The sequence below is a fragment of the Malaclemys terrapin genome, chromosome 2, assembly GCF_027887155.1.
Source record: "Malaclemys terrapin pileata isolate rMalTer1 chromosome 2, rMalTer1.hap1, whole genome shotgun sequence".
In the NCBI taxonomy this organism is placed as follows: domain Eukaryota; kingdom Metazoa; phylum Chordata; order Testudines; family Emydidae; genus Malaclemys; species Malaclemys terrapin.
In genome coordinates, this window is record NC_071506.1 from 138183184 (window position 1) to 138209532 (window position 26349).

Genomic DNA, 26349 nt, shown 5'->3' on the forward strand with positions numbered 1-26349 from the left:
CGAATTTAGATAATTCGGATTTGAGAAACAGGTTGTATAAAGTCGAAATGGATGCGGCCACACTAAGCACATTACTTCGGTGGTGTGCGTCCAAGTACCGGGGCTAGCGTCGATTTCTGCACCGTTGCACTGTGGGTAGCAATTCCATAGCTATCCCATAGTTCCCGCAGTCTCCCGCGCCCATTGGGATTGTGGGTTAAGATCCCAGTGCCTGATGGGACAAAAAACATCGTCGCAGGTGGTTCTGGGTACAGCCTCACCTCCTCCCTCCCTCCCTCCCTGCATGAAAGCAACGGACGGCAGACAACCATTTTTGCGCCTTTTTTCCTGGGTGGGTAAACACTGCAGACTCCATACCATGGCAAGCATGGAGCCCGCTGAGCTCAAGACAGCAGTCATGAATATTGTAAACACCTCGCGCGTTCTCGTGGAGTTTATGCTCAGCCAGGACCAGAGAAACGAGGCGAGGAGGCAGCGGCGGCGGCAGCGCAGCGACAAGCATGATGAGGACATGGACACAGACACGGATACAGAATTCAGTGAAACCACAGGCCCCGGTGCTTTGGAGATCATGTTGTTAATGGGGCAGATTCTATCCATGGAACGCCGATTCTGGGCAAGGGAAACAAGCACAGACTGGTGGGACCGCATAGTGTTGCAGGTCTGGGACGATTCCCAGTGGCTGCGGAACTTTCGCATGCATAAGGGCACTTTCATGGAACTTTGTGACTTGCTGTCCCCTGCCCTGAAACGCCAGAATACCAAGATGAGAGCAGCCCTCACAGTTGAGAAGTGCGTGGCGATAGCCCTGTGGAAGCTTGCAACGCCAGACAGCTACCGGTCAGTCGGGAATCAATTTGGAGTGGGCAAATCTACTGTGGGGGCTGCTGTGATGCAAGTAGCCAAAGCAATCACTCAGGTGCTGCTACGAAAGTTTGTGACTCTGGGAAATGTGCAGGCTATAGTGGATGGTTTTGCTGCAATGGGATTCCCTAACTGTGGTGGGGCGATAGACGGAACCCATATCCCTATCTTGGCACCGGAGCACCAAGCCACCGAGTACATAAACCGCAAGGGGTACTTTTCAATGGTGCTGCAAGCACTTGTGGATCACAAGGGACGTTTCACCAACATCAACGAGGGCTGGGCGGGAAGGGTTCATGACGCTCGCGTCTTCAGGAACACTACTCTGTTTAAAGGGCTGCAGCAAGGGACTTACTTTCCGGACCAGAAAATAACCGGTGGGGATGTTGAAATGCCCATAGTTATTCTTGGGGACCCAGCCTACCCCTTAATGCCATGGCTTATGAAGCCATACACAGGCAGCCTGGACAGGAGTCAGGAGCTGTTTAACTACAGGCTAAGCAAGTGCAGAATGGTGGTAGAATGTGCATTTGGCCGTTTAAAAGGTCGCTGGAGATCATTATTGACTCGCTCTGACCTCAGCCAAAGAAATCTCCCCATTGTTATTTCTGCTTGCTGTGTGCTCCACAATCTCTGTGAAAGTAAGGGGGAGACCTTTATGGCAGGGTGGGAGGCTGAGGCAAATCGCCTGGCTGCTGATTACGCGCAGCCAGACACCAGGGCGATTAGAAGATCACACCATGAAGCGCTGTGCATCAGAGAAGCTTTGAAAACCAGTTTCATGGCTGGCCAGGCTACCATGTGAAATATCTGTTTGCTTCTCCTTCATGAAAACCCTCCCCCTTTACTGACTGATTTTCTGTAAGGAACCCACCCTGCCCCTTCCCCGAGCTTTCTTTCAAACCAAATAAAGTCACTATCATTTAAAAATCATTTATTCTTTATTAATAGATTAGAAAAAGAGGGAGGGAACCCGGGTGGTATTTGGGAGGAGGATTGCTGGGAAGGAAAAAGCCACAAAGAAAAGGTTAAAAAAATGACAGCCTTTTGCTTGGGCTGTCTACTGGGGTGGAATGGGAAGGTGTACGGAGCCTCGCCCCCCGCGTTCTTACACGTCTGGGTGAGGAGGATACGGAACATGGGGAGGGGGGAGGGTGGAACAGGGGCTGAAGCGGCAGTCTGTTTTCCAGCAGCCGTTCCTGAACCTCCACCAGACGCCGGAGCAGCCCCAGCGTTGCATCCTTCATCCTCTGGTCTTCCTGCCGCCACCTCTCATCTCGAGCGTCCCTCCTCTCCTCACGTTGGTCCCTCCTCTCCTCATGTTCACTGACTTCTTTTCTATACTTTGAAACTGTTTCCTTCCACTCATTCACATGAGCTCTGTCACTGCGGCTGGATTCCATAATTTCAGAAAACATGTCCTCTCGCGTTCTCTTCTTACGACGCCTTATCTGTGATAACCTTCGGGATGGAGGAGGGAGGCTTGAGGAATTTGCAGCTGCTGTAGGGAGGGGAAAAAAGAGAATTGTTTTAAAAGCTACATTTTGCAGAACAATGCTTATACTCTTTCACGGTGACCAACACTGTTCACATTACATAGCACATGTGATTTCTGTGCAAGGTCGCATTTTGCCTCTTAATGCTGAGTGCCTGTGGCTTTGCTGCTAGAGATCACAGGTCTGGGCAACAGAATTCGGCTTGCATGCGGCCATGGTAAGCTTCTGCGCCCTCCTTTCCCACATACCAAGCATAGCTTGTAGAGTGCTGCAGAATTGGGAAATGAAGTGGCAGCACTCCACACGAGCTGTGTCCAATCTCAGCCAGTTGGGGGGGCTTGTCTGGGCCCCTTCAGGCAAGTAGAGTGCTGCGGTTTTTCTGTTAACATTCAGCAGCACCAGAAAACAAACTAACCCCCCCCCCTCTCGCCATGAATTCTCTGGGATGATCGCTGTACTCCTCCCCCCCACCGCGTGGCTGGTATCAGGGAAGATACCTGCAGGCACCAAACTAACCACCCCCCCCCGCCGCCGCCCCCCTCCCGCCATGAATTCTCTGGGATGATCACGGTACCCCTCCCCCCACCGCGTGGCTGGTAACAGGGAAGATCCCTGCTAGCCAAACGCGAAAAACTCAGGGCCAATTTCCCATCTGCGCTTGGCTAACTGCAGGGAAGGATTTATTTTCCGCCACAGGCAAACAGCCCAGTAGGAACGGCCACCTCTGTCCCCTTAATTAAGTTCCCGTATTTCAACCAGGTTACCAGGAGCGATATCACTCTCCTGAGGATTACACAACAAGATAAAGAACGGATGTTGCTTGAATGCCAGCAAACACCGGGACCATACGCTGCCAGGCTTTGTCAGGCAATGATACCAGATTACTTGCTGCAAGCATGGCGTGGTCAAGTGTCCTACCATGGAGGAGGGAATAAAGATGCACTGCCCAGAAACCTTCTGGCAAGGCTTTCGGAGTACCTCCAGGAGAGCTTCATGGAGATGTCCCTGGAGGATTTCCGCTCCATCCCCATACACGTTAACAGACTTTTCCAGTAGCTACAGACTTTTCCAGTAGCTGAACTGACCGCGAATGCAAAGTCAGGCAAAGTAATCATTAAAAACCGTTTGCTTTTAAAACAAGTTTTATATTTTAAAAGGTAAACTCACCTGAGGTCCCTTCCATGGGGTCAGAGTCTTGGGTACTGGCTTGGGAGGCTTGGGAGGGTACTTCAGTCAGGGTGATAAAAAGATCCTGGCTGTTGGGGAGAATGGAGTGCTGTGTGCTCTCTGCAAGCTCATCCTCCTCCTCCTCCTCCTCCTCTCCCCCATCGGCAGAATCCTCAGGCGTCGCTGATGAGACTATCCCCGACCCAGAATCCACGAACACAGGTGGGGTAGTGGTGGCAGCCCCCCCTAGAATTGCATGCAGCTCGGCGTAGAAGCGGCATGTCCGCGGCTCTGACCCGGAGCGACCGTTTGCCTCCTTTGTTTTTTGATAGGCTTGTCTGAGCTCCTTGACTTTCACGCGGCACTGATCTGAGTCCCTATTGTGGCCTCTCTCCATCATGCCCTTGGAGATTTTTTCAAAAAAAAAAGTTTTTGCATTTCGTCTTTTAGAACGAAGTTCTGCAAGCACTGAATCCTCTCCCCATACAGCGATCAGATCCAGTACCTCCCTCACGGTCCATGCTGGTGCTCTTTTTCGATTATCAGCCTGCATGGTTACCTGTGCTGATGAGCTATCTGTGGTCACCTGTGCTCTCCACGCTGGGCAAACAGGAAATGGAATTCAAATGTTCGCGGGGCTTTTCCTGTCTACCTGGCCAGTGCATCCGAGTTTAGATTGCTGTCCAGAGCGGTCACAATGATGCACTGTGGGATAGCTCCCGGAGGCCAATACCATCGAATTGCGGCCACACTAACCCTAATTCGAATTGCTAAAATCGATTTTGGCACTACTCCGCTCGTCGGGGTGGAGTACAGAAATCGATTTAAAGGGCCCTTTACATCGAAATAAATAGCGTCGTTGTGTGGACGGTTGCAGGGTTAATTCGAATTAAAGCTGATAAATCCGAATTAAAGTCGTAGTGTGGACCAGGACCCAGACTTGTGGAGTCTTCTACTTGGCTTTTATTCTATGGGGAGTTGTCAAAAGGTGTTAGTTCTCAAGACTCAAGTCTTCTGTTTATCCACGGGATAAAGTCTGGCAACTTTCCCCTGTGCAGTCCTACAGCTATGCTGCAAATCTGATCAGGAAGGATGACCTTAGGAAGGCAAAATTGGCCTGAGTTATGCTGATCACATCTGCATTATATGTATATCCACACAGCACTGACAACCCTCGCAGTCTTTGAATTCTCAAGGAAAAAGGTATGTTCTTAACATGAGCAGGGCCGGCTCTAGGATTTTTGCCGTCCCAAGCAAAAACAATTTTGGCCGCCCCCCCCTCCGTTTTTTTCTTACCCCACCCCTGGCCCTGCCTCAACTCCGCCCCTTCCCCAAATCCCCAGCCCTGCCTCCTCCCCCCAGGCTCTCAAGCCTGGGAGGGAGGGGGAGATCCCGAGCGGCCATGGCACGCAAAACAGCTGATTCGCGCGCTGCGCGAGCGGCAGCAGCGGAGGTGAGTTAGGGCGGCCGGGGCACATTTTTAGGGGTGGCATAGCCTGCGCCAGAATGCCGCCCCTAAAAATGTGCCGCCCCAAGCACCAGCTTATTTTGCTGGTGCCTAGAGCCGGCCCTGAACGTGAGTTAGCTAAAATCCTAGTGAAGACGAGGCATAAATGCACGATCTTTATCCCTTCTCCCTTGTGAAGTAAGATTTTAAAACAAACCTTTAGTAACTTGTAGTTTACAAATTACTAAAAGGATGCCTGAAAGCTTATGTGAAATTAATTCACACCTTTCCCAGGATGCTGGAACACCACCTTCTTAATGCACCAATCTCCTAGATAACGAATAGTCCGGTGGCACCTTAAAATAAATGGATAACAGATTTATTTATGAAGAGCTCTCTTCATGTGCCAATATATATTTATGCCTGTTTCTGTAATTTTCACTCCATGCATCTGAAGGAGTGGGTTTTTTACCCACGAAAGCTTATGCCCAAATAAATCTGTTAGTCTTTTAGGTGCCACCGGACTCCTTGTTGTTTTTGTGGATAAAGACTAACAGGGCTACCCTCCGCTACTTAATCTCCTAGATGTGGCAAAGGATTGAAAGCCGCAAGGCTCTTTGGCTCCACCATAAACGTTTAAAGAGATGAGGCATACAAACAGCATGCGTAATCATGGCAGGAAACCTCTGCGGAGCACTAATAGATGTCAGCCTGCAATTGACTTCAATGCAAAGACTCAATGATAAGCAAAAAGCAGCTCTGCCCCATTATGAACATGGAATGGATTTTCCTTTGAAAACAGGAGGGGAGGATTCATTACTGGATTTAGTATTTATGTAAATTAAACTCCTTCAAGGGCTCTGCGTGAGGCCACGTCAGCCAATTCCTTTCTTCCTCATTCCCCGTTACCTACCTGCTCTGCTTTTATAACATTAGTTAACGTAAGACTAGGAAAAGTTTATAAGAAAAATATCCTTGTATTGCTTGCCCTGCTGCTAGTTCTATCTAGTCAAGTGAAAGAATCACCATTGATTCTATGCATAAAACTGCAGGTGTTAAGAAGTTAATATCTTTGTTGCTATTTTATAAGAAGTCTTTGGAGTCCCATAGTCCCTAACTCCTGTTCCTAGGACTGGTCTTGAAGAGCATGAAGCAGAAGAGGAATGCTTTCTAAATTGCTCTAGGGCCAGATGTAGAATCCAGGGGGTGTCACTTTCAGAACTTTGGAACAAGAAGAGAAGAAGGCCTGTTCTAGAGAATCCATCCTAAGTCTTCACCAAGTGGAATTTTTGCTCACTACTTCCCTAGACTGAATTTGAACCCTCAACTTAGATGTGAAAGAGTCTAGAGCCCCCTTACCTAGCTGCTGAGCTAGCCCCTCCTTAACAGTTTGTTCCTCCTCTGTTTGCCACACAAACAAATCAATATATCTCCCCCTCCCCGCTCCGACAACAACAACTTAAATCAACTTTGGCAAAGAGAAGCTCTTAGTTGATTAATCAAGCTAAAAGGGTTCAATATCTTATTGAGGTATTAAATGCTACACCAAACCTGCACATAACTGCTTCTAGGAAAATATGCATGACAAGGGCCGGCTCTAACTTTTTTGCCACCACAGGCAAAAAAGAAGAGCGCCGCCCTGCCGTAACACCCCTCCTGCCGAGCGCCGCGCCGCCCAAACCCCTGGAGCGCTGGGCCACTCAAACGCCCGCCCCCCCCAGCGCCGGGCTGGGCCACCCAAAGCCCCGCCCCCCCCAGCGCCTCACCGGGCTGCTCAAACCCCCCCCCCCCGAGCGCTGCGCCACCGACAACCCCCCCCCCGCGCGTTGCACGGGGCCGCTCCACCCGTGCCTTGCCGGGCCGCCCAAACCCCCGCCCTGAGTGCCGCGCCACTCAAGACTCCCCCCCCCCCCCCAGTGCTGCGCCACCGAAACACTCCCCCGCTGCCCGGCCAAAACAAACAAAAAAAACGCATCACGCGCGCCCCCCGCCACCCCAACATTGGCCGCCCCTTCTAAGGTGTCCCCCCCCCAAGCACGTGCTTGGTCAGCTGGAGCCGGCCCTGCACATGACACATTTTCTAAATTGCCTGTTATTGGAAAATTACCCAGCCGATGGCAAAGTAAAGGGAAAAAGGGCAAGAGTCATTCCTGTAGACACGGGAAATTAACCAGCTTTTTATTACCCTACTTGTAGATGCTCAATCGAAACCTCCTCATCTGATGATTCAACATGCCTCAGGCTTTGGGGTAAACAAGGCTTTTGGTGAGCAAGAAAGTAAAAAATAATAATTGTGAATAGGTTCTATTAAATGGCCATATAAAATACAAAGTGCATCTTCAGTAATAAGACACAAGGTGCTGTGATGAGAGCCACCTAGGCAAATATATCAGGGACAATGGGTCGATCCACTGTTCTTCTGCACAGATCCATTTCAGCCTGGTTCTTTCTTACACTTCACCTTGTGTGGTCACTTATGCCACTGCAAAGTTGAGGGGGAGATGCTGCCATACTCATCAGGTGGCACTTCACACCCATTTTGCACTAATGTAAACAAGTGCACTAGCTGCAGGGCGGTGAAGATTGATGCTCACTGGTCCCCGTTCCCCTCTGCTTTGTGACTGGGATGGTCATTCACACTCGTGCAAAGTGGGTGTGCAACTCTCCCAAATCGCAATGAGAGGGCACCAATTGTGAACTGCACCGAACTGATCTTGGTGTCGTTGGGGGGTAGGGGGGGAGCAAAGCTGACTATATTTATCATCTTTGAGAAACCTAGACTCTGGTCCAAGCCTCAGTGTAAGAGGAGTCCCAAGGGTAGGGTTAGATATCTTCCCTACAACACCACCCTTCCACTCAAGCTTTCGGTGACATCCCCTGCTCTCCCACCTCTTCAAATGCTTCCTTTTTTTTTTTTCTTAAAAGGTCAGCGCCAGCAGCCCAACATTCCTGAGCAACCCTACAATAGCACACCCAGGAGCACAGCAAAAGGAGAACACCCTGGTTGGTAAGGGCAGATTTTTGGTTCCCATCTATTCTGAAACATACCTTTTCCCTCTGTCCCGGTCCATAGGAGGGGAAACTTCCTTGTCAAAGCCCAGGATCCCAGGTAGCGTAGAGGGAATACCTGGGTTTCCAGAGCCATCGTGGGAGGCCGTTTTGCCCCCAGTCTCCATCGAGTTTATGATCAGAACAGCAGCTCGTTCCACAGGGCAGAGGCCCCACAGAACCACTTAATGGACACTCTTGCACCATTATCCTTCTCTCAGGCCCTTTCTGGTGGGTTTCCCCATGGGAAGGGAGCAACCTGGACTGTAGTGATGACCCAAAATACAGCACTCAATGGTCCAGACCACATGGGCAGGTCTACACTGCCCCTGAGTCTGCGAGTCTGGCTATGTAGGCGGACAGACACAACTCAAGCCCTGCTAGTGTCATCTCTGCTATTTTGAGAACGATACGTTGCTGCTCAGGCTGGAACAAAGGTTCTCAAGTGTAGGAGGTCGGGGGGGCTCGAGAGCCAGAGCTGCAGTGTCCACACTGCTATTTTTGGTGTGCCAGCTCAAGCACTGAGTCTACCTGGGCTGGGCCACTTGTTTCCAGCTGCAGTATAGACACAGATGTACTGCTGTTGTAGTATAAAGGGGCTGCAAAGGAGAGAGCACATTCTCCATGCAGAATAGTTCCCCACTAGGGGCAGGTAGAGAGCCATGCAACTTCCCCTGCAGGGAGTGGCTGGGAATAGCTGGAAGGGGTGTGGTCAGGATGAGAATTTTTCTGTGTGTTCAATCCAAAAAAATGCCAATTTGTCGAAATGGAAACTTTTCTTGGGAAAGGGTCGACGCTGATGAATTCCCCATTTTGGAAAATGGTTAGAAGCCATGGAAACTTCGCATTTTGAAAGGAAAAGTTCTGTTCTGGGTTCAAAATGGCCTTTGGTTTAGAAACGGGAGTTACTTTATAGTAAAAGAAATTAAAAAGGTCCGAATCAAAAGGAAGCATTTCAAAATGATGGGAATGAAATATTTTGACTGATCTGAAAAAAAAATCAGACTTTCACTTCATAGCATTTTGGTTTGAAGGGTTGGGGGAGAGTGGGAAACATTTTTGAAACCTGGAAAATGTTTCTGGGATGGGAAAACCATTTCCTGACTGGCTCTAGTCCTGTGCTCCAGAACTGTGCCTCTCAGGCGGCAGTCATGCAAAACCCGTGTAGCTGAGAGCTGCCCCAGGGGCTGGATACAGAATTAGGGAAGCACAAAGGTGGCTTAAAAGGTACCGGTTTCCCACTCTTTCCTGTGCCCCACATTGGATAGAAAGAATGCACCATCTGGCCTAGTGTCCTTAAAATGCAAAAAATCTCCTTGTAAGTCAAGCTGCTCCCTTCTCAAATATTCATTTTAAATGCACAGAATATGACGAGGTGTCATCAGAGCAGTGAAATAGACAAAAGCTATTGAAAAGGATCATAACTCAGTGGTCATAAGGTGCTGTTGTGTTTTTAAGGCTGTCAAGATTCTGAGGCTTATTTTATAGCCTCAAAAGATCAAGCTATTGTATTAATGCTGGGAGAGGTTGCTATTGACGAAAAAGAATGGACGGGAAGCAGGTGAAAACTATCGACATAATGGAAGGAGAGAGTCCTTTCAGAAAGGCCGTGCCGCAGGGCATTCCACACTCTATTAAAACCATTAAATGAAAACAGCAGGGAGAAAAAAAAATCATTGGAAATAATCATCTTGATTTTATCGTGTTATAAACAAAGAGAAAAGGGTCATCATGGTGAGTGGTGGGTCTCACGTCACTCAGCTAATGATACCTCAGTTACTGTGATTAGAATCTGGTACTGAAGGCGGACAATCAATCTATGCAATGCCCATAAAAAGAGGGATTTGATTTTTGAATGGAAAGGATAGTAGCTTGTAGGGTCAGGATTGCTCCCCCCACCCATTTAATGCACATATGGGAACAGACTTAATCCTGCATTGGCAGGGGGATAGAGATGATCCCCAATGATAGCGGGGTGCCTTTCTTTCCCACGTCTGTGGATGCAGAATTTAAAAATACATCACCTTTAGGTTCTTGTTTTCCAGGTTGTAAGAAGGAAACCCTGTTAACTAAGTGCAGCTTTACCCAGAAGAGGAGCTGGGTTTATACACATGCAATATAAAATGACTCCTTTCTGATGTGTTTCTGTAGTGCCTATCACTGTGCTTTGGTAATTTTGACCCACATCTCACAGGGGCACACATGATGAAATTCACACCTGTGCCAGTACAAAGCCAATGCACCACACAAGCGCATTTTTGAAGGTTTAAGTGGAATTTCATCGGCCTTGTGCTTGCTCTTTGCACAGGAGTGAATTCAACTCGAAGAGATCCTACTGTAACACAATAGGCAGCAATCTAAGCTAGAAATAGCAGCTCTCTCACTTGTGATGAAACCTGGAAAGTCAGTGAAGAGTGATGGACTGGGTTGGCTCAGTGTAAAAATGAGCCGGCTTTTGCTGAATATGGAAAAGAATTCACTCTGCGAGGGCACTGATTGGCAGTGGAGAGCTGCAGGAGCTTGCTCACACTTTGGGTTTGCAGCAGGCAAAGCAGGCAGTAGGATTTAGCAGTTCTCTTCATTCCCCAGAAGGTATAGAGAGCAGTGTCTGTACAAGCTGGCAGGCTACACAATGGGAAGCTGACACTACATCTGGCAGGGAGTCAAACTCCTATTCCTTCCAGTTGTATTTTCCTTGACGCAGAGAGAGCTAACTGGAAGAGTTGTCTCGCATCTAAAACTTTAAAAGCCAGCCCTGCTCTCTGTTAGATGTGGGTTAACTTCATTGACTTCAATGGAGTTACTGCTGATTTACACGGGTGTAAGTGAGAGGAGAATCTGGCCCTATGTTGATGCCTTAATGCCATTAAGATCCGTCCAGCATACGGTTCTGAAGATCAGCAGCACCTGAACCAGGAGATGCAAATTCTATTTTGGTGTGCTCCCCCGTTCTCATGGGGAAGGGAGGTGCCACTCTGGCAGTTAGGGAAAGGGCTCTGCATGCGAACACTGGAGCTTGAGAATATGGGAAGGTAAACCAAAAAAAACCAATGCCATCCAAAAAAAAAAAAAAAAAGAAGAAGAAAACCCTACCAAAACAAACCACTCCACTGCACAAGCAATTCTGAGTGAAATGAGAGAGAAAGAGAATGAACCTCACATGACAGATGTTCGTCACGTCGCTTAATGCACTACTGGAAAGTGCTCTGATACTCTGGTAATGAGGGCAGTCCAATAACTGATGTAGAAGAGCATTTCTAAGGCACCTTAGAGGCCGGTAATAGTCCAGAACCACCCGAGCAAAAAAACTCTGAACTTGTGGAACAAAACAAATGGGCTTTCTTCTCCTGTGGATACCGGAGCCCGGTGCTGTTCACCACACTCACTAACATCACCCCAATTCTAATTTGTGTTAGTGCTCATAGACAACAGAACCTCAATGCGTAGCATGTTCTAAATATGGGGGCTCAGATTGTGCGTGGCCTCTGCATAGTTATAGAGCAGCAGAGGGATACATTTCCATCCCTGCTTCAATGCCAGCTTCCCTCGCAGTGGGAACGAAAAAGCATTTTCATAGGCAAACCAAATGGAAGGTGGGGCTTGTGGCTAAGGTGCTGGACTGGGACCAGGAGACCCAGGATTCAATTCCCAGCTCTGCGGCAGGCTTCCTTGGGCAAGTCACTGTCTCCCTGTGCCTTGGTTCCCACATCTGTACAATGGGGCTATTAATACTCCCTTTCTTACTTAACATTTAATGCCTAAAGGTCACAGCCACCATTGTAGTAGGCCCTATACAAACACATAGTAAATGACAGTCCATGCCCCCAAGAGTCTATACATCTTTGTCTGTCTTGTCTAGACCTATGTGTCTGTGAAATGCCTGGCACAATGGGGTCCCAAACTCATTTGGGGTCTATAATTGCTATCGTAATACAGATATAACTTTGGGTGTGCAGATTCATTGATATGGGCGTCTATATGAGATAATAGGGCTTTGCGCTGAATTAGGAACAGTTGATATTTTCCAGTACAGTTGTGATTTGTAACCACTGAGGATGGCTGCTGGTGTTCTGTTTTGCTGGGGCATCTAGGGGCTACTTAATACAGATAAGAAACGGATGATTCTTTTGTAACTTTTTATTGTTTAAAAATTGTGTGAATTCAGTGCTGCAGAATAGCGCTGGCTTGAGAGACCTGGGGACAACGTGTTTACACTGCAATAAAAGACCTGCGGCTGGTCTGGATCAGCTGACGGGGGCTTGGGCTGTGGAGCTATAAAACTGCAGTGTAGATGTTCGAGCTTGGACTGGTGCCTGGACTCTGAGACACCATGACGGGGAAGGTTCCCAGAGACCAGAATCCAACCCAAGTCCCAAAGTCACTGCAATTGTATAGCTCTGAAGCCTGAGCTCTGCAACCCTGAGTCAGCTGGCCCAGGCCAAACACTGCTGTGCTGCAGGTCTTTTATGGCAGCGTAGATGTGCCCCATGTCTTCTGTTTCTCCAGATAACAGGTTGCACTTCTGCTAACTGTTGATGTGCCTCAGGTATGGCCTCCCGAGTCCTTCTACAGCACAAGTAACTGTAAATAGCTAGATTTCTAAGGCTGCCAACATAAGGACCAATTAGTGCCGCTTGCAGCAGTGTAGCTGTTGCTACTTGTCAGTGCTGGGAAGCAGCTTGAGAGAGACAGGGCCATTTGCAGGGGTCCTGGGCAATGGATATTTTGGCATCTACCATGCAAAAGCATGAAGAAGAAGAAGGCTCAGCAATGCATGGTAATAAATTCTGTCCTGCCAGCCTGAGTGTTAGATCTCTCAGGAGTACCAGTAAACAGAATACAAATACACATGACTAACCTTAGAGGTAGGTGAGCATGGGGCAGGGATCGATGGCAGGAGGATTCTCTGCTAATTGAAGTCTCTAAGCCACAGGATTTGGGGACTTCAACAGCAGAGTCAAGGGAAAGGGTAGGGATGGCTTTGTGGCCTGCATCATGCGGGAGGTCAGACCAGATGATCATAATGGTCCCTTCTGACCTTAAAGTCTATGAGTCTATGAGTGAGTGCTCTCCTATTTTCTCTATTCTTTTCCCTCACCTTCTACTCCCCCACTTCTCTAAGATCCATTTTCTCTCCTTCTACTTTTTTTTAACTCCCTCCTTATTTTGTTCTTTCTCCATCTTCCTTTGGGTCTGCTATGTTCATGGCATACAAAACAGAGATAGATAAAAGTACTTCTGTTGGAAGCTTGCAATGTAACACTACTTTATTTCTTATAATTCAGAGTGATGTTTGCAGTGTTGTTGTAGCTGTGTTGGTCCCAGGATATGGGAGAGACAAGAGCTCTGTGGAGCTTGAAAGCATGTCTCTTTCACCAACAGAAACTTGTCCACTGAAACATATCCTCTCACCTATCTTGTCTCAATTCAGAACGATCACACACAACCACCCAAATCAGAGAGAGACAAAGCAGGCTGCTCCTTAAAACAGAGAGGCAAAACTCACCCCATCCTACTCTAGGCTGTCTGTCTGCTGAATGCACTCTGATCATAGGCTTCCCTCCAGAGCCTCTGCCTGAAAGCAGGACCAGGAAAAAAACCTTGAATTGTTTTCCTTCTCTTGAGATCCTCCTCTGCACCCTTTCACTTTTCTCCCACTCCAGACCCTGCTTTTTTCCCCCTTTTTGTTCCATAAATTTTTGATTTTTTTTTTTCCTGAAAGAAACATGGAGACTCAGTGGAGACAGATCCTCCACTGGTGTAGCTCCACTGACTTCATTGGAGCTATTTCGACTTACCCCAGCCAGAGATCTGGCCCAGTGATTCCAAATGGGTATAAAGGCTGTGAGAGTGTGTGATGAGGGGACCAAGGGAGAGGTGATGTGGGAATGGGACAAAGGGGACCTAAACCACTGTACTGTAATTTGTATACCAACAGTCAGATTCTTCTAGTTCTCAGCTCCCACAACCGGGGAGCGATTTCTTCAAAAGCATTCTGCACCAGTTGTACTGAGCTGTGGAATTCTGCTCACTCACTGTGGTACCTATGAGTACCCCTACACTGTAATAAAAAACAACAACCCAAGCCGGAATGTCTACACTGCAAATTTTAGTCCCACAGCCCAAGACCTCGGAGCCTGAGTCTAGGCCCACTGTGGCCATGCAGTGGGTCTTTTATTGCAGTGTAGAGGTACCCTAAATGGGAACTGAGCTTGTGAAACTCTGTCCCAAAGGGACAAGAATAAAAGCAGGAGACAGCAGGAAAAGCAGCTACCAGAAAGGTGTTAGAAGGTGGGAGTTAAAGTAGGGCATTTCCTACTTCGATAGCCACCTTCTTCTGGCCCCTTGTGGTAACAGTTCCCCACCCTAAGGTGGCCTAATCCACCTGTCATTTTATACATCACCTCTGAATACATATTTACGTACTGTAAGTTCTTTAGGGGAGGGACCACCTTTTTATTCTGTGTTTGTACAGTGCCTTGCACAGTGTGGTCCTGGTCCATGACTGGGATTCCTAGTTACTACCACAAGACATATAACATTTAATCCATACTGGATTTTTTTCTCTGTCTGATTTTTTTTTTGATGGTTCTTTCCTTAGTGAAAGTTCCTTGTGAAGGGGTGAGGTAGCAAGGATTGTTCCTTGACATCCATCATTTTAAATGTCCCAAACACCCTGTGTTTCATTTCCTCCTTCCATAACTCCCTGCAACCGTAAAATCAGGAAAATTACACTGACGCACCTCCGTTAAAGTCCTTTGAGATCTACCCATGAAATAGTCTACATGGCCGGTGCTGGTGTTCTCAGTCATCAGTTTATTCTGCAAACATGTAACTGACATAGAACCCAGAATAACAATTGACCTAACAAACAAACAAACAAAAAAAGCCTCAAAGATGTGTAAACTTTTACTTCAGGGGCCAATTCCATGTAGCATTTCAAAAGCAAGTTTTTCTTCTCATTGGAAAGAAAAGGCTTTACAACAGTAAGAGGCATGGATGCTAGTGAATGTTCACAATAAGGAAAAGATCTCAATACACTTAAAACCCACCTCAAACCAGTAATTACTATGTAGCAATGCGAGGCAGGTACATTATTGACTTTAGAGTACGCAGGCAAGTGCAGCAGCAATATGCACTAGAAGAGTAGCTTCCAGTATAAAACAGACATCAGCCTTTCCTCCTGGCACATGATGAATGTCTGTGCTGATATGGCAAACTGGTCATTCCCTATTGTTTCAGAACAGCCTCACGGGCATTCAGAATTATGGGGCCTTAGTCTGCTTTCATCCTGGTGGCAATGAGAAGTAACTTCGCTGAAGTCAATGGGGCAACATCTGTAGAGCTGGTCAGGAATTTTCAGCCAAAACCTTTTTGTTTGACAATGCTGATTCGTCAAAACTGAAGCAGTGCACGGGAAAGGGTCGCTGCTGAGGAATCTCCCATTTCAAAACATTTGTGAATTGTATTTCCAAAATGGTTGGAAAGTCCTGTTTTGACAAGGAAAGTTTTCATTTTCTGGTTCAAAAAGGCTTTTTTTTGTGCGTGTGAAATTTTAGTTAAATTTGTTATTAGCTAAATCATCAAGTATTTTTATTGTTAGGGGAAAAATGATCACAACAAAATATTTCAACGGTTCCAATCTGAATTTATTAATTTTTTTAGATTTTTTTTATTCGTGAAAATTTTGGAAATTTTGACTTTTCGGAATGGGAAAAAATTTCGAAATCTCAGAAACACGCCTGGGCTGGAGAAACTGTTTCCTGCCCAGCTCCACACACTGGTGTCAGATCTGTGTGAGAGCAGCAGCAGGCTCCATGGGATGCAACATTGTTTTGTCAGCTCAGGCAGCTGTTAGCAGCGTGTACTCCTGAGCAAAGTCCATGAAAGAGGCCCTCTGCATAGAGCATGCTAACCCCCAGCCCCATGTCTGTGAGTCAGGCGAGAGCAGATGGTTCCTAAAACTAGGTTTACATAGTTCATGCATTTCCAGCTTCTAATTTACGGGTGTGTGTGTCTGATCCTGCAAGGTGCAAAGCACCTTCAACACCTACTAAAGACAAGGAGCCAAAGGTGCTCAAAGCCTTGTTGGTCCAGCCCCAATTAACCTGATTTCTTTGGGATTGGATGGAACCATCAGCTCAAGAAGGAAGATGAATAAAACAACAATAATTAAAAAAGGAACATTCTACCTCCCTCTCTTCCCATCCATTTGGAAAACTGGCAGCCTTTTATCCTCTGAAATCCGTCCATACCTGGTCCCATATTCCACAGGTTACATTTGAGTTGGAGAGTTGGGCAGCCAGAAATTAGAGTGAAATATAGAAACCAATGACTAAACAGAACCCTGGAAACAGTAAAGCACTCAGTGTTGCTGGTTCTCATTGAACTGGATACTACTTTGAGCTGCATACTGGATACTGCTCCCTAAAGCAAAGTTATTCTGGTCCATGAAGCACAGTGTGCGATCACGCTGACTGTCCAGTGGGCAGTATCTCCTTATGGGCGCTCACCATGGGGTAGGTAACGACCGCCACTGAAAGCACTGACTCCAGCTTCGCTGACGGCACCCGCTCACAGAGTCTCAGTTCCAGGTTCTCTGCACTCAGGTGGCTGTGCAAGCTTCTGCCCTCCTTCCTGATGCCACAGTTCGAGGGTCCCATTTTGGTCCTTTCCAGCTGCTGGCTCTCCTGCTTGTCGGCTGGCTCGGGGCTCCGCAAGCTGCAGAAGAGAATAGCCACAAAGCTCTTCTTGAAGTTCTCGTTCATAAAAGTGTAGACCACGGGGTTGTTGAAAGAGTTAAAGAACCCAACGGCTTGGACGATGGCAAAGATTATCTTTACGGTGACATCATCGTAGCTTTCCTCCAGGTTATCTGGGGAGCAAGGGAATGGATTAGAAAGAACCAACCAGAGGGTCTTATCTATTAGGACCACATCTTTCTGTTTGCTACACTACATGCTCCCTTGCCTTATCATTCACCAGTCTCGTCTCCAGTCCTTCAACATGCTCCCACTGCAAGTAGGTTGAAGCTCACCCCTGTGCAAGAGGCCAACATGAGGCCTATGCAGTACTTACAGACAGGACTTAGTTTAGTCAGGTTACAGAGGGGTAGCCGTGTTAGTCTGTATCAGTAAAAACAATGAGGAGTCCTTGTGCCACCTTAGAGACTAACACATTTATTTGAGCATAAGCTTTCATGGGCTAAAACCCACTTCATCAGATGCATGGAGGGAAACTTATTTTTTGTAGTGACCCAGTCACTTCCAGTCTTTATTCAGGCCTAATTTGATGGTGTCAAGTTTGCAAATTAATTCCAGTTCTGCTGTTTCTCGTTGAAGTCTACCAATGTGATATATGCCATCATGTGCTAGCAATGCCCCTCTGCCATGTACATTGCCCAAACCGGACAGTCTCTATGCAAAAAAATAAATGGACACAAATCAGACATCAAGAAGTGTAACATTCAAAAACCAGTAGGAGAACACTTCAGTCTCCCTGGACATTCAATAACAGACGTAAACGTCGCCATTCTTCAACAAAAAAACTTCAAAAGCAGACTCCAACGTGAAACTGCAGAACTGGAATTAATTTGCAAACTTAACACCATCAAATTAGGCCTGAATAAAGACTGGGAGTGGCTGGGTCCCTACAAAAAATAATTTTTCCTCTGTTGATAGTCACACCTTCTTGTCAACTGTTGTAAATGGGCCACATCCACCCTGATTGAATTGGCCTCGTTGGCACTGACCCCCCCACTTGGTAAGGCAACTCCCATTTTTTCATGTGCTGTGTATTTATACCTGCCTACTGTATTTTCCATTCCATGCATCTGATGAAGTGGGTTTTAGCCCATGAAAGCTTATGACCAAATAAATTTGTTAGTCTCTAAGGTGCCACAAGGACTCCTTGCTTTTGTTTAGTCAGAAACCCAATTTTCTGCTGAAAACTAGGCTTGTTGCTAAATTTTTGGCCAATCCTAACTTTGATCTAGTTTTTAGGAGAGGTGGTGTACCAACAAGGGCTAGAGCCCTTACATGTATGTGTTGTCCCATTGACACTAGCTGAGCTTCTCATTTGAGTAAAGGTTTACAGGATCAGGCCCTATGTCTGTACTGTGCTGAGGTGGGGAATGCTGGTATTTGAAGAGAACTGGGAAACTGATCACAGGCCCAGCCAAACATATTGTGGGCTAAATTGGGAAAATGTTGCTTCCCCCTCCCCCCCCCTTGATCACAACACTACTTGCATCACAACTGGACCTTCCAGGGAGTGTTTATGGCAGGGCTGTTAAGAGCTGGCCTATCCTCTACTGAAGTCCCACTGAATCCCTCAAAATAGGACTGTGCTGCCTGTCTGCATAGTGTTAATTTCAACCCAGTTAATCTCCACAACACCCCACTTACAATGGGAAAATGTTATCACAGTATTACAGCTAGAGAAAATGAGGCAGAGAAGTTGCAGAACTTGACTAGGGCTATGCAGTGAATCGGTGGCAGAACTAGTATTAGACTGCAGGAAACTCCCTAGCTTCCATCCCTAAGTTCAAGCCACTTTTTCAAGTAACTTTAATAACACAGCATGTATGGGTATTGTTACAAAACCACCCATCGCTGCCTTGCCACCACAGACTGACTAATGTGCCTGAATACATTTTTTTTATATATGGAGATAGGCTGCATTTATGAATTGGAATGCCTTTTGTGTAACAGAGGCTGTCAGCTGACGTTCTGATCATTCATGTGTGGAGTGAGACCTTGTTGAGTTGGCAGGATTTTGAGGAGCTGTCTATGGTCACATTGTACTAATCAGTGAATTACATGCTGTTCTGAGGCAAGGCAGCCTCTTTTGCCAGCTATCTGAGAATCTTCTCTTTTATAATGTTCAACATCCCCAAGGGGATGGAAGGAGAACTCAGCTGTGCATGCGGAAAGACAAGTTTGGCAAATATCAGGCCAGTTCCTCCTCTTCTGGCATAGCTGCATTTTCTTCAGTGAAGCTACACTGATTTACACCATCTGGCTCGTTGTTCTGTGATTTACTGCTTTCAATTACTTGTAAACCTGGGCCAGATTCAGATCTCATTCTCGTCCGCACAAAGCCAGAATAACACCACTGATGGCAGGGGTGTGGGGAGGGGAAATTACTTTGAATTTAGGATGGTGGACCTCAGAGCAGAAATGATCCATCATATTCATTCATCCGATGCATTCAATTCTTATGTTGAATTCTGCTGAGAAGCTAGAGTGTGTGGGTGTAATTGGTGTATTTAGTCCTTAGCCATAGCAGTATTGTTGTTTTTTTAAGAGAGCAAAAGGGCCACTCTGTCTGGAGACCTCCCCTAATTGGAGTTGGACTCAAGCTGTAAAATTTGGATCTGGTTTGATCTTGGCTTCAGTGTATGGGTCCCGCCCATTATAGAAACTGGAACATTTGCAAATGGATTTAGATTTCAGGCCACCCAAAGAGCATAAGGCTATTTGGAATTAGGTTTTTGGACAAGCTCATGTCTAAATACAAGGAGTAATGCAGGTAACTCCAAAACAGTGGGTGCTCTTGGCTGTCCTCAAAGTCATATGCCAGGCAAAAACAAATGGATCAGGCATTCTACTCAATTTAGATAATAGTGTTTCCCCTCTGGCCCAAGCTGTTAGCTAAAGTTCAGGACTTTGTAGGATTGTTTCCATTAGGTTGAGAAATTGCTACTGCAAGTCAGGTCTACTCTTTGTGTACATTTTTTGTAAATAAACCAGACAACACCAAGTCCTATCTCCCTGGAAATTTGTTAGTCTCTAAGGTGCCACAAGTACTCCTGTTCTTTTTGCGGATACAGACTAACACGGCTGCTACTCTGAAACAACAGTAGACAGTTTCCTTGCTCAGAAGTTCCCAAGTCTGCCACTTTAATGAGCTCTGTGCCCAAGAATCTCTGTCTCTCTGCTTCCTCTCAGAGCCACATTCACAACTCCATCCCCAGGCTTTCTGCTCCAACACAGAGTTTGCTGCCCATATCCTAGCCATGTGTTTGCATCAGGGAACCCCTCAGTCCACACAGCATAGCTCTAACCTGGCATGCAGCCTAGAGCCTTGGGCAGTAGCCTCCCAGCTGTCATTACTCCATAAAGAGACTTGATTGCTCCTTCTCTTGAGCCTAAAGGGATTTTATTCCAGAATAATTACTGCTTTTTGGAAATGCAGTAATTACACTGGAATAAAGTGATTCCAGAATATAGTGTCCTTATAGGGAGTTATTTGGGAATAGTTTTTGCAGAATAGTTTCCTTGTGTACACTATCCCTTAGCTATCATCTCCAATGCCTGCAATACTGCAGTCAGTTCTGGACAATGTGGTATCGGAAAGATATGGACAAACAGACGAGTTCAGAGAAGACCATTAAGAAAAAAAATCAAGGGGCTTAAGCAATGCAGTTATGAAGAACGACTAGAAGAGCTAAGCATATATTGCTGCTAATGGACTATTCTGAAATGGCAGCAAAGCTACTCTCTCAAGGGAATGTCTCTTGTTTTATTTGTATTGGTCATTTCAGGAATTTTAGGATCTCTTTCTCTCTCACACACACACACTCTTTTATCAGTTCAATTTATATCTACTCACTGTATTCAAACAACATGTGGACAACGTGAAAAGGTGCCCAGCACGCAGCGAAGAACAGCACTACAATAACCATCATCATCACGGCTCGTTTCTTCTTCCTGGAGGAAGCCGTTTGAGACAGAGAGCGAGAGCTGACAAGGAGACATTTATAGCAGGAGGCAAGCAGAAATTCAGCACCTGATCATTTGTACTGAGAGAAATAGGCTAGTTGCATTCAGATGCTAGAAGAGTAAAAAGCATTCACTGTAAAGCATTCACATTCCTGATAAAGGACAAGAGGATGGTAAATGAAATTGAAAGGTGGCAATAAAAAAAAACCTACCAATCCGATAAAAGGAAACACTTTTTTCCTACACAATGCAAAATTAACCCATGGAACTCATTGCCACAAGGCCTCTGAAGCAGCTAATACCGGCCATTGTCAGAGTCAGAATTCTGAAGTAGATTGAACACTGGTTTACTAGTATGGAAATTCTTCTGACTGCATCACAACCACTTTATGACCATTATACCAGCCTGCTTAACATTTTTTTCATCTGCCAGGAAATTGATATAATTTCTAGAGGGGTTGGATAATGCCTAAAAGGTTTACAACTTTGCTTCCAGTTGGATAAGCACCCAGAAAGCTCAGAGGCCCAATTCTGCTCTCACTGACTCTGATGTAAATCTGGAGGTATCCACGGAAGCGAATGGAGTTACACGGATGCAAAACGGGTGTCGGAGGAGAATCAGGACAAGGTGTTTATTTGGGCCTCAACAGAATTGCTGAATCCATAGAGGCTTCCCAGGCTCCGGATATTTCCTTCTTGGGACACTCCAAATTTCCTCCCTCCCTCTGACAGCTCTTTGCTTCTCCCTTTGTTTCTTCAGGGTTAGCCGAATAGGCCTCTATGGTGCATCAGTGCCCACTAGTAGTGCCCATGACTATATGCTCTCCATTTGACTGTGCCGCTTTCATGCCTCTCCCTTTGAGCATCACTCTGTAGGTCTCCTGGGAAAAGGGTGGGAGTGGGAATCTGACCTCCTAAAAGAATTTCACAGGTGTAGTACAAACGGCAGCCAAAATTCTGGGGAAGGTTCTTTGGGTTGAGCTTCTCAACAGCCATGGGAGTTAAGTGGCAGGCCTATGCAACGGAGAGAGAAACTGAACCATAGAGCGACTCCTTAGATTGTGAGTTCTTTTTGTTCTGTGTTTGTACAGCACCCAGCACAATGGGGTCCTGACCCAGGACTGGAGCTTCTAGGTACTACGGGAATGAAAGGTCTGATCCTACACTTACTGAAGTCAATGGGAAGAGTTCTCATTGACTTCAGTGTGTGTTGGATCAGCCCTACAGGTCTTGCCCAAGGTTCTACAGTAAGTCAATAAACAATTAATAGAACCCAGGAGTCCAGATGACTAGTCCTCTCTTCTAACCACTTGCCAACATTGCCTACTAGTTCTCGCATGCATGCTTAAGCTGTGATGCTTGTCCTCTGGTCTAGGGCTGCCAAGCCTCCAGGATTGTCCTGGAGTCTCTAGGTATTAAAGATGAATCTTTAATTAAAGATGAAGCTATGTGATGAAACCAGGAATTCATCCAACCAAAGTTGGCAACCCTATGCCCTTGTCTACACTGGGGTGGGGTGGGGTGGAGGGTAGGGTTACCATATCTATTAAATAAAAAAAGAGGACCCTCCACGGGCCCTGGCCCCGCCCATTTCCCCACCCCAGCCCCACCCCACTCCGCCCCTTCCCCGCCCTAACTCCGCCCCTCCTCCCTCCTACTCCCAGCCCCGGGGAAAGGGCTGCCCGAGCGCTACCGGCTTCACGGTTTGCCGGGCAGCCCCCAGACCCTGCGCCCCCGGCCAGCGCTTGCCCAGCGCAGCTGGAGCCCGGGAGGGGAAGCGCCCAGCCGGGGGCGCAGGGTCTGGAGGCTGCCCGGCAAACCGTGAAGCTGGTAGCACTTGGGCTTCAGGCAGCCCCCTTGCCTCCGGACCCTGCGCCCCCAGCCGGACACTTCCCCTCCCGGGCTCCAGCGGCGCAGGGTCCGGAGGCATGGGGGCTGCCCGAAGCCGGTAGCGCTCGGGCAGCCCGGCTCTTAAACAGAGCCGGGCTGCCTGAGCGCTACGGGCTTCGGGCAGCCCCCATGCCCGGCTCTTAAACAGAGCCGAAGAGTCAGCGGAGGAGCAGAGCCTCCGCGGCTCTGCTCCTCCGCTGACTCTTCGGCTCTGTTTAAGAGCCGGCCTGCCCGAGCGCTACCGGCTTCGGGCAGCCCCCATGCCTCCGGACCCTGCGCCGCCGGAGCCCGGGAGGGGAAGTGCCCGCCCGGCGGCTGGGGTCCGGAGGCAAGGGGGCTGCCTGAAGCCCATAGTGCTCGGGCAGCTCGCCTCTTAAACAGAGCCGAAGAGTCGGGGAGGAGCAGAGCCGCCGCGGCTGGAGGCTCTGCTCCTCCCCTGACTCTTCGGCTCTGTTTAAGAGCCGAGCTGCCCCAGCGCTACCGGTTTCGGGCAGCCCCCATGCCTCCGGACCGTGCCCCACCGGAGCCCGGGAGGGGAAGTGCCCGGCCGGCGGCTGGGGTCCGGAGGCAAGGGGGCTGCCTGAAGCCCATAGCGCTCGGGCAGCTCGGCTCTTAAACAGAGCCGAAGAGTCAGGGGAGGAGCAGAGCCGCCATTTTCCCGGACATGTTCGGCTTTTTGGCAATTCCCCCTGGACGGGGGTTTGAGTGCCGAAAAGCCGGACATGTCCGGGAAAAAGAGGACATATGGTAACCCTAGTGGAGGGAATTGATCTAAGTTACGCAACTTCAGCTATGTGAATAACGTAGCTGAAGTCGATGTACTTAGGTCGACTTACCACGGTGTCTTCACCATGGTGAGTCGACTGCTGCTGCTCCCCATTGACTCTGCCTGTGCCTCTTGTGGCGCTGGAGTGCAGGAGTCAACGGGAGAGCGTTCGAGGGTTGATTTATCATGTCTAGACTAGACGCGATAAATCGATCCCCACTGGATCGATCACTGCCCGCCGATTTGGCGGGTAGTGTAGACATACCCTATCTCTGTGCCATTTAAAGCCAGTAGGACAGGCGGCCACCCACCTTGTTATTTTAGCCATTTCGTGGCGACTCAGGGCATTCAGCACTGAAGAGTCTCCAATCCGTTTCTTGATCCACAGCTCGTATCCTATCCGGGAGTAGAGCATCAGCATGGCAGTGAGTGGGACCAGAAACAAGGCCACCAGGATAAAGATTGCATAGGCTCGGCGCAGCTCAATGTTATGCCAGGACTCCAGGCAGCAGACGTGATGAATATTATAGAGAAAGTCGTATTTCACCTAAGGGGGGGAGGGTGGAGTGGAGAAAGATACAAGATCAGAGACTTACAGGAGATGATCAATGCATCAGATAGGGAGTGGCAGAGAAAATAAACATCAATGTGAACAAGAATGACACAACACTGACAATAAATAAAAAAAGGGGAAACGAATCAAATCTAAAACCAACAAAAAGCCAAGAAGGGGGAGGAGTGCCAGAGACACTATGTAGTCCACTGTGGACTTTGCTATTGATATTGATTTTACGTAGAAGATGTTCAGATACCATGGTGATGGGCCACGGTATAAAACCCCAAGCTAGGTAGGTAGATAGATAGAACAACACCTTGAAATTTGAACCCAAACCAGAAACACCAAGATTTAAAAGATTTTTGTTGCTTATATTTAAATTGTCACTTTACATAAGAACTGACATACAGGGTCAGACCAATGGTCCACTAGTATCCTGTCTCTGGCAGTGAAACTTCAGGGGAAGTATACAGAGCAGGGGAGTTTGGAGAGATCCATACCTGTCTTCCCCTCCTGGCTTCTGGCAATCAGAGGTTTATGGTCTCCCCAAACATGAGGTTAGATCCTTGACCATCTTGGCTGATAGCCATTGATGGACCTATCATTTGTGAACTTATCTAGTTCTTTTTTGACCCCAGTTATGCTTTTGGCCATCATAACTTCCCCCCCAGGCAGGGAGTTCCACAGGTGTTAATTGTGCATTGTGTGAAAAAGTACTTCCTATTATTTGTATTAAATGTGCTGCCTATTAATTTCATCGGGTGACCCTAGTTCTTGTGTTTATGTGAAGGGTTAAATAACATTTCCCTATTCACTTTCTCCACACCACTCATAATTTTATAGACCTTTTTAATCTGCCCCTCTATTTTCTGAACTGAACAGCCCCAATCTTTTTAGTCTCTCCTCGTATGGAAGCCATTCCATACCCTTGAGCACCTTTGTTGCCCTTTTTTGAACCTTTTCCATTTGTTCCAATGGTTATTCACACGCACTGTTAAAAATATGTGCCTTATTTCTAATTTGAATTTGTCTGCCTTTGGCTTTCAGCCATGGATTCTTGTTCTATCTATGCCATTCTCCACTAGATTAAAGAGCCCTATAGTGTTGGTATTTATACACTGTAATCAAGTCAACTCTTGAGCTTGTTCATAAACTGAACGGACGGAGTTCCTTAAGTCTCTTGCTGGAAGGTATTTTTTTTTTTCAGCCCTTGAATCATTTTCAGGGCCAAGTGATTTGCTCAAAGTCACAAGAAGAACCAGGAAATAGACCCAGGAATCTTGCCTTCCCTGTCTCCCCTGCTCTAAATGTCAAATCCCTTGCATGGCACCCCTTGATGAATACAGCAATAGCTTAGTTCTGCTGGCTCCCTACTTAATTTTACTTACATACTGCATCTTGGAAGTTTCTGTTACAGACTAGAGTATCTGTTTTATAGTTCTGTCTGCTGTAGAGTTATAGTGAGATACAACTCAGACAGGCATATATTGATGACCATGTAAAGTGGAAAATGAATAACATGGTTTATCAGTGAGGATGCTGCTTTACAAACTGATGTGCTACTGCTGAAGAAGCCCCTAATTGCTAAGATACGATGCTTATAAAGAGGCAGAGGGAACAATGCAAAATGCAGCAGAGAAACTGGCTTTGCAGAGGGAATGGGAGTTAATCACTCATTTCATGCCCATCCTTGCTATCTGTCTGGAAAACGTAAATACCTTCTTTTTTAAAGGCTACTGGCAGGAAGGTATTTAAATAAGCACTCAGATCTGTAAAATTAATTCTCATAGTAGAGACAAGGTGGGTGAGGTATTATCTTTTATTGGACCAACTTCTGTTGGTGAAAGAGATGTGCTTTCGAACATACACAAAGCTCTTCTCCTAGCAGGGCATTTAAATTACTCTGGGCCAGCTCGTCATCTGCTGTAAATTGGCATTGGTCCATTGGTATAAGTATGGAATGGAGTATGCCTTCAGTGAAGCTGCACAGCTGAGATATAGTTCTCTCTGTCTGCTAATGGGATTTTTTTCCCATTATGTTTTATGCATGTAACTAATGTAACACTGTCCATTTCACCCAAATATCTGCTCATTGGTTCATCACCTCTATGAAAACTCACTAGTTTTACACACTTGACATTTGCCATAATGATTGTCATAACTATAAAGGGAAGGGTAACAACCCTCCTGTATACAATACTATAAAATCCCTCATGGCAAAGAGGCACCAAAACCCTTTTACCTGTAAAGGGTTAAGAAGCTCAGGTAACCTGGCTGACGCCTGACCCAAAGGACCAATAAGGGAAGAAAATACTTTAAAATCTGGGGGGGGGAGGAGAAAGGCTTTTGTTTGTGCTCTTTGTTTTGGTGTGTTCACTCTTGGGACTAAG

General features: G+C 47.0%; 2 protein-coding genes across 2 annotated transcripts in view; both read right to left on the reverse strand.

Annotated features, from left to right (window-relative positions):
- Positions 1–1783: 1783 nt before the first annotated feature.
- LOC128833042 (putative golgin subfamily A member 6-like protein 3) lies at positions 1784–3710 on the reverse strand. The gene is made up of 2 exons (XM_054020920.1): positions 3528–3710; positions 1784–2365 (listed from the first exon to the last, which is right to left on the reverse strand). The coding sequence occupies exons 1-2, from the start codon at positions 3541–3543 to the stop codon at positions 1893–1895; spliced, it is 489 nt and encodes a 162-aa protein (XP_053876895.1). The 5' UTR covers positions 3544–3710; the 3' UTR covers positions 1784–1892.
- Positions 3711–14863: 11153 nt separating this feature from the next.
- Positions 14864–26349, reverse strand: part of LOC128832053 (pyroglutamylated RF-amide peptide receptor-like) — a 98884-nt gene continuing 87398 nt past the window's right edge. Inside the window, exons 4-6 of the mRNA XM_054019097.1 lie at positions 23715–23950; positions 20638–20735; positions 14864–16897 (exon numbers count right to left, since the gene is read on the reverse strand). Coding sequence (XP_053875072.1) covers positions 16491–16897; positions 20638–20735; positions 23715–23950 — 741 coding nt within the window. The 3' untranslated portion in view covers positions 14864–16490. The remainder of the gene's footprint in view (positions 16898–20637; positions 20736–23714; positions 23951–26349) is intronic.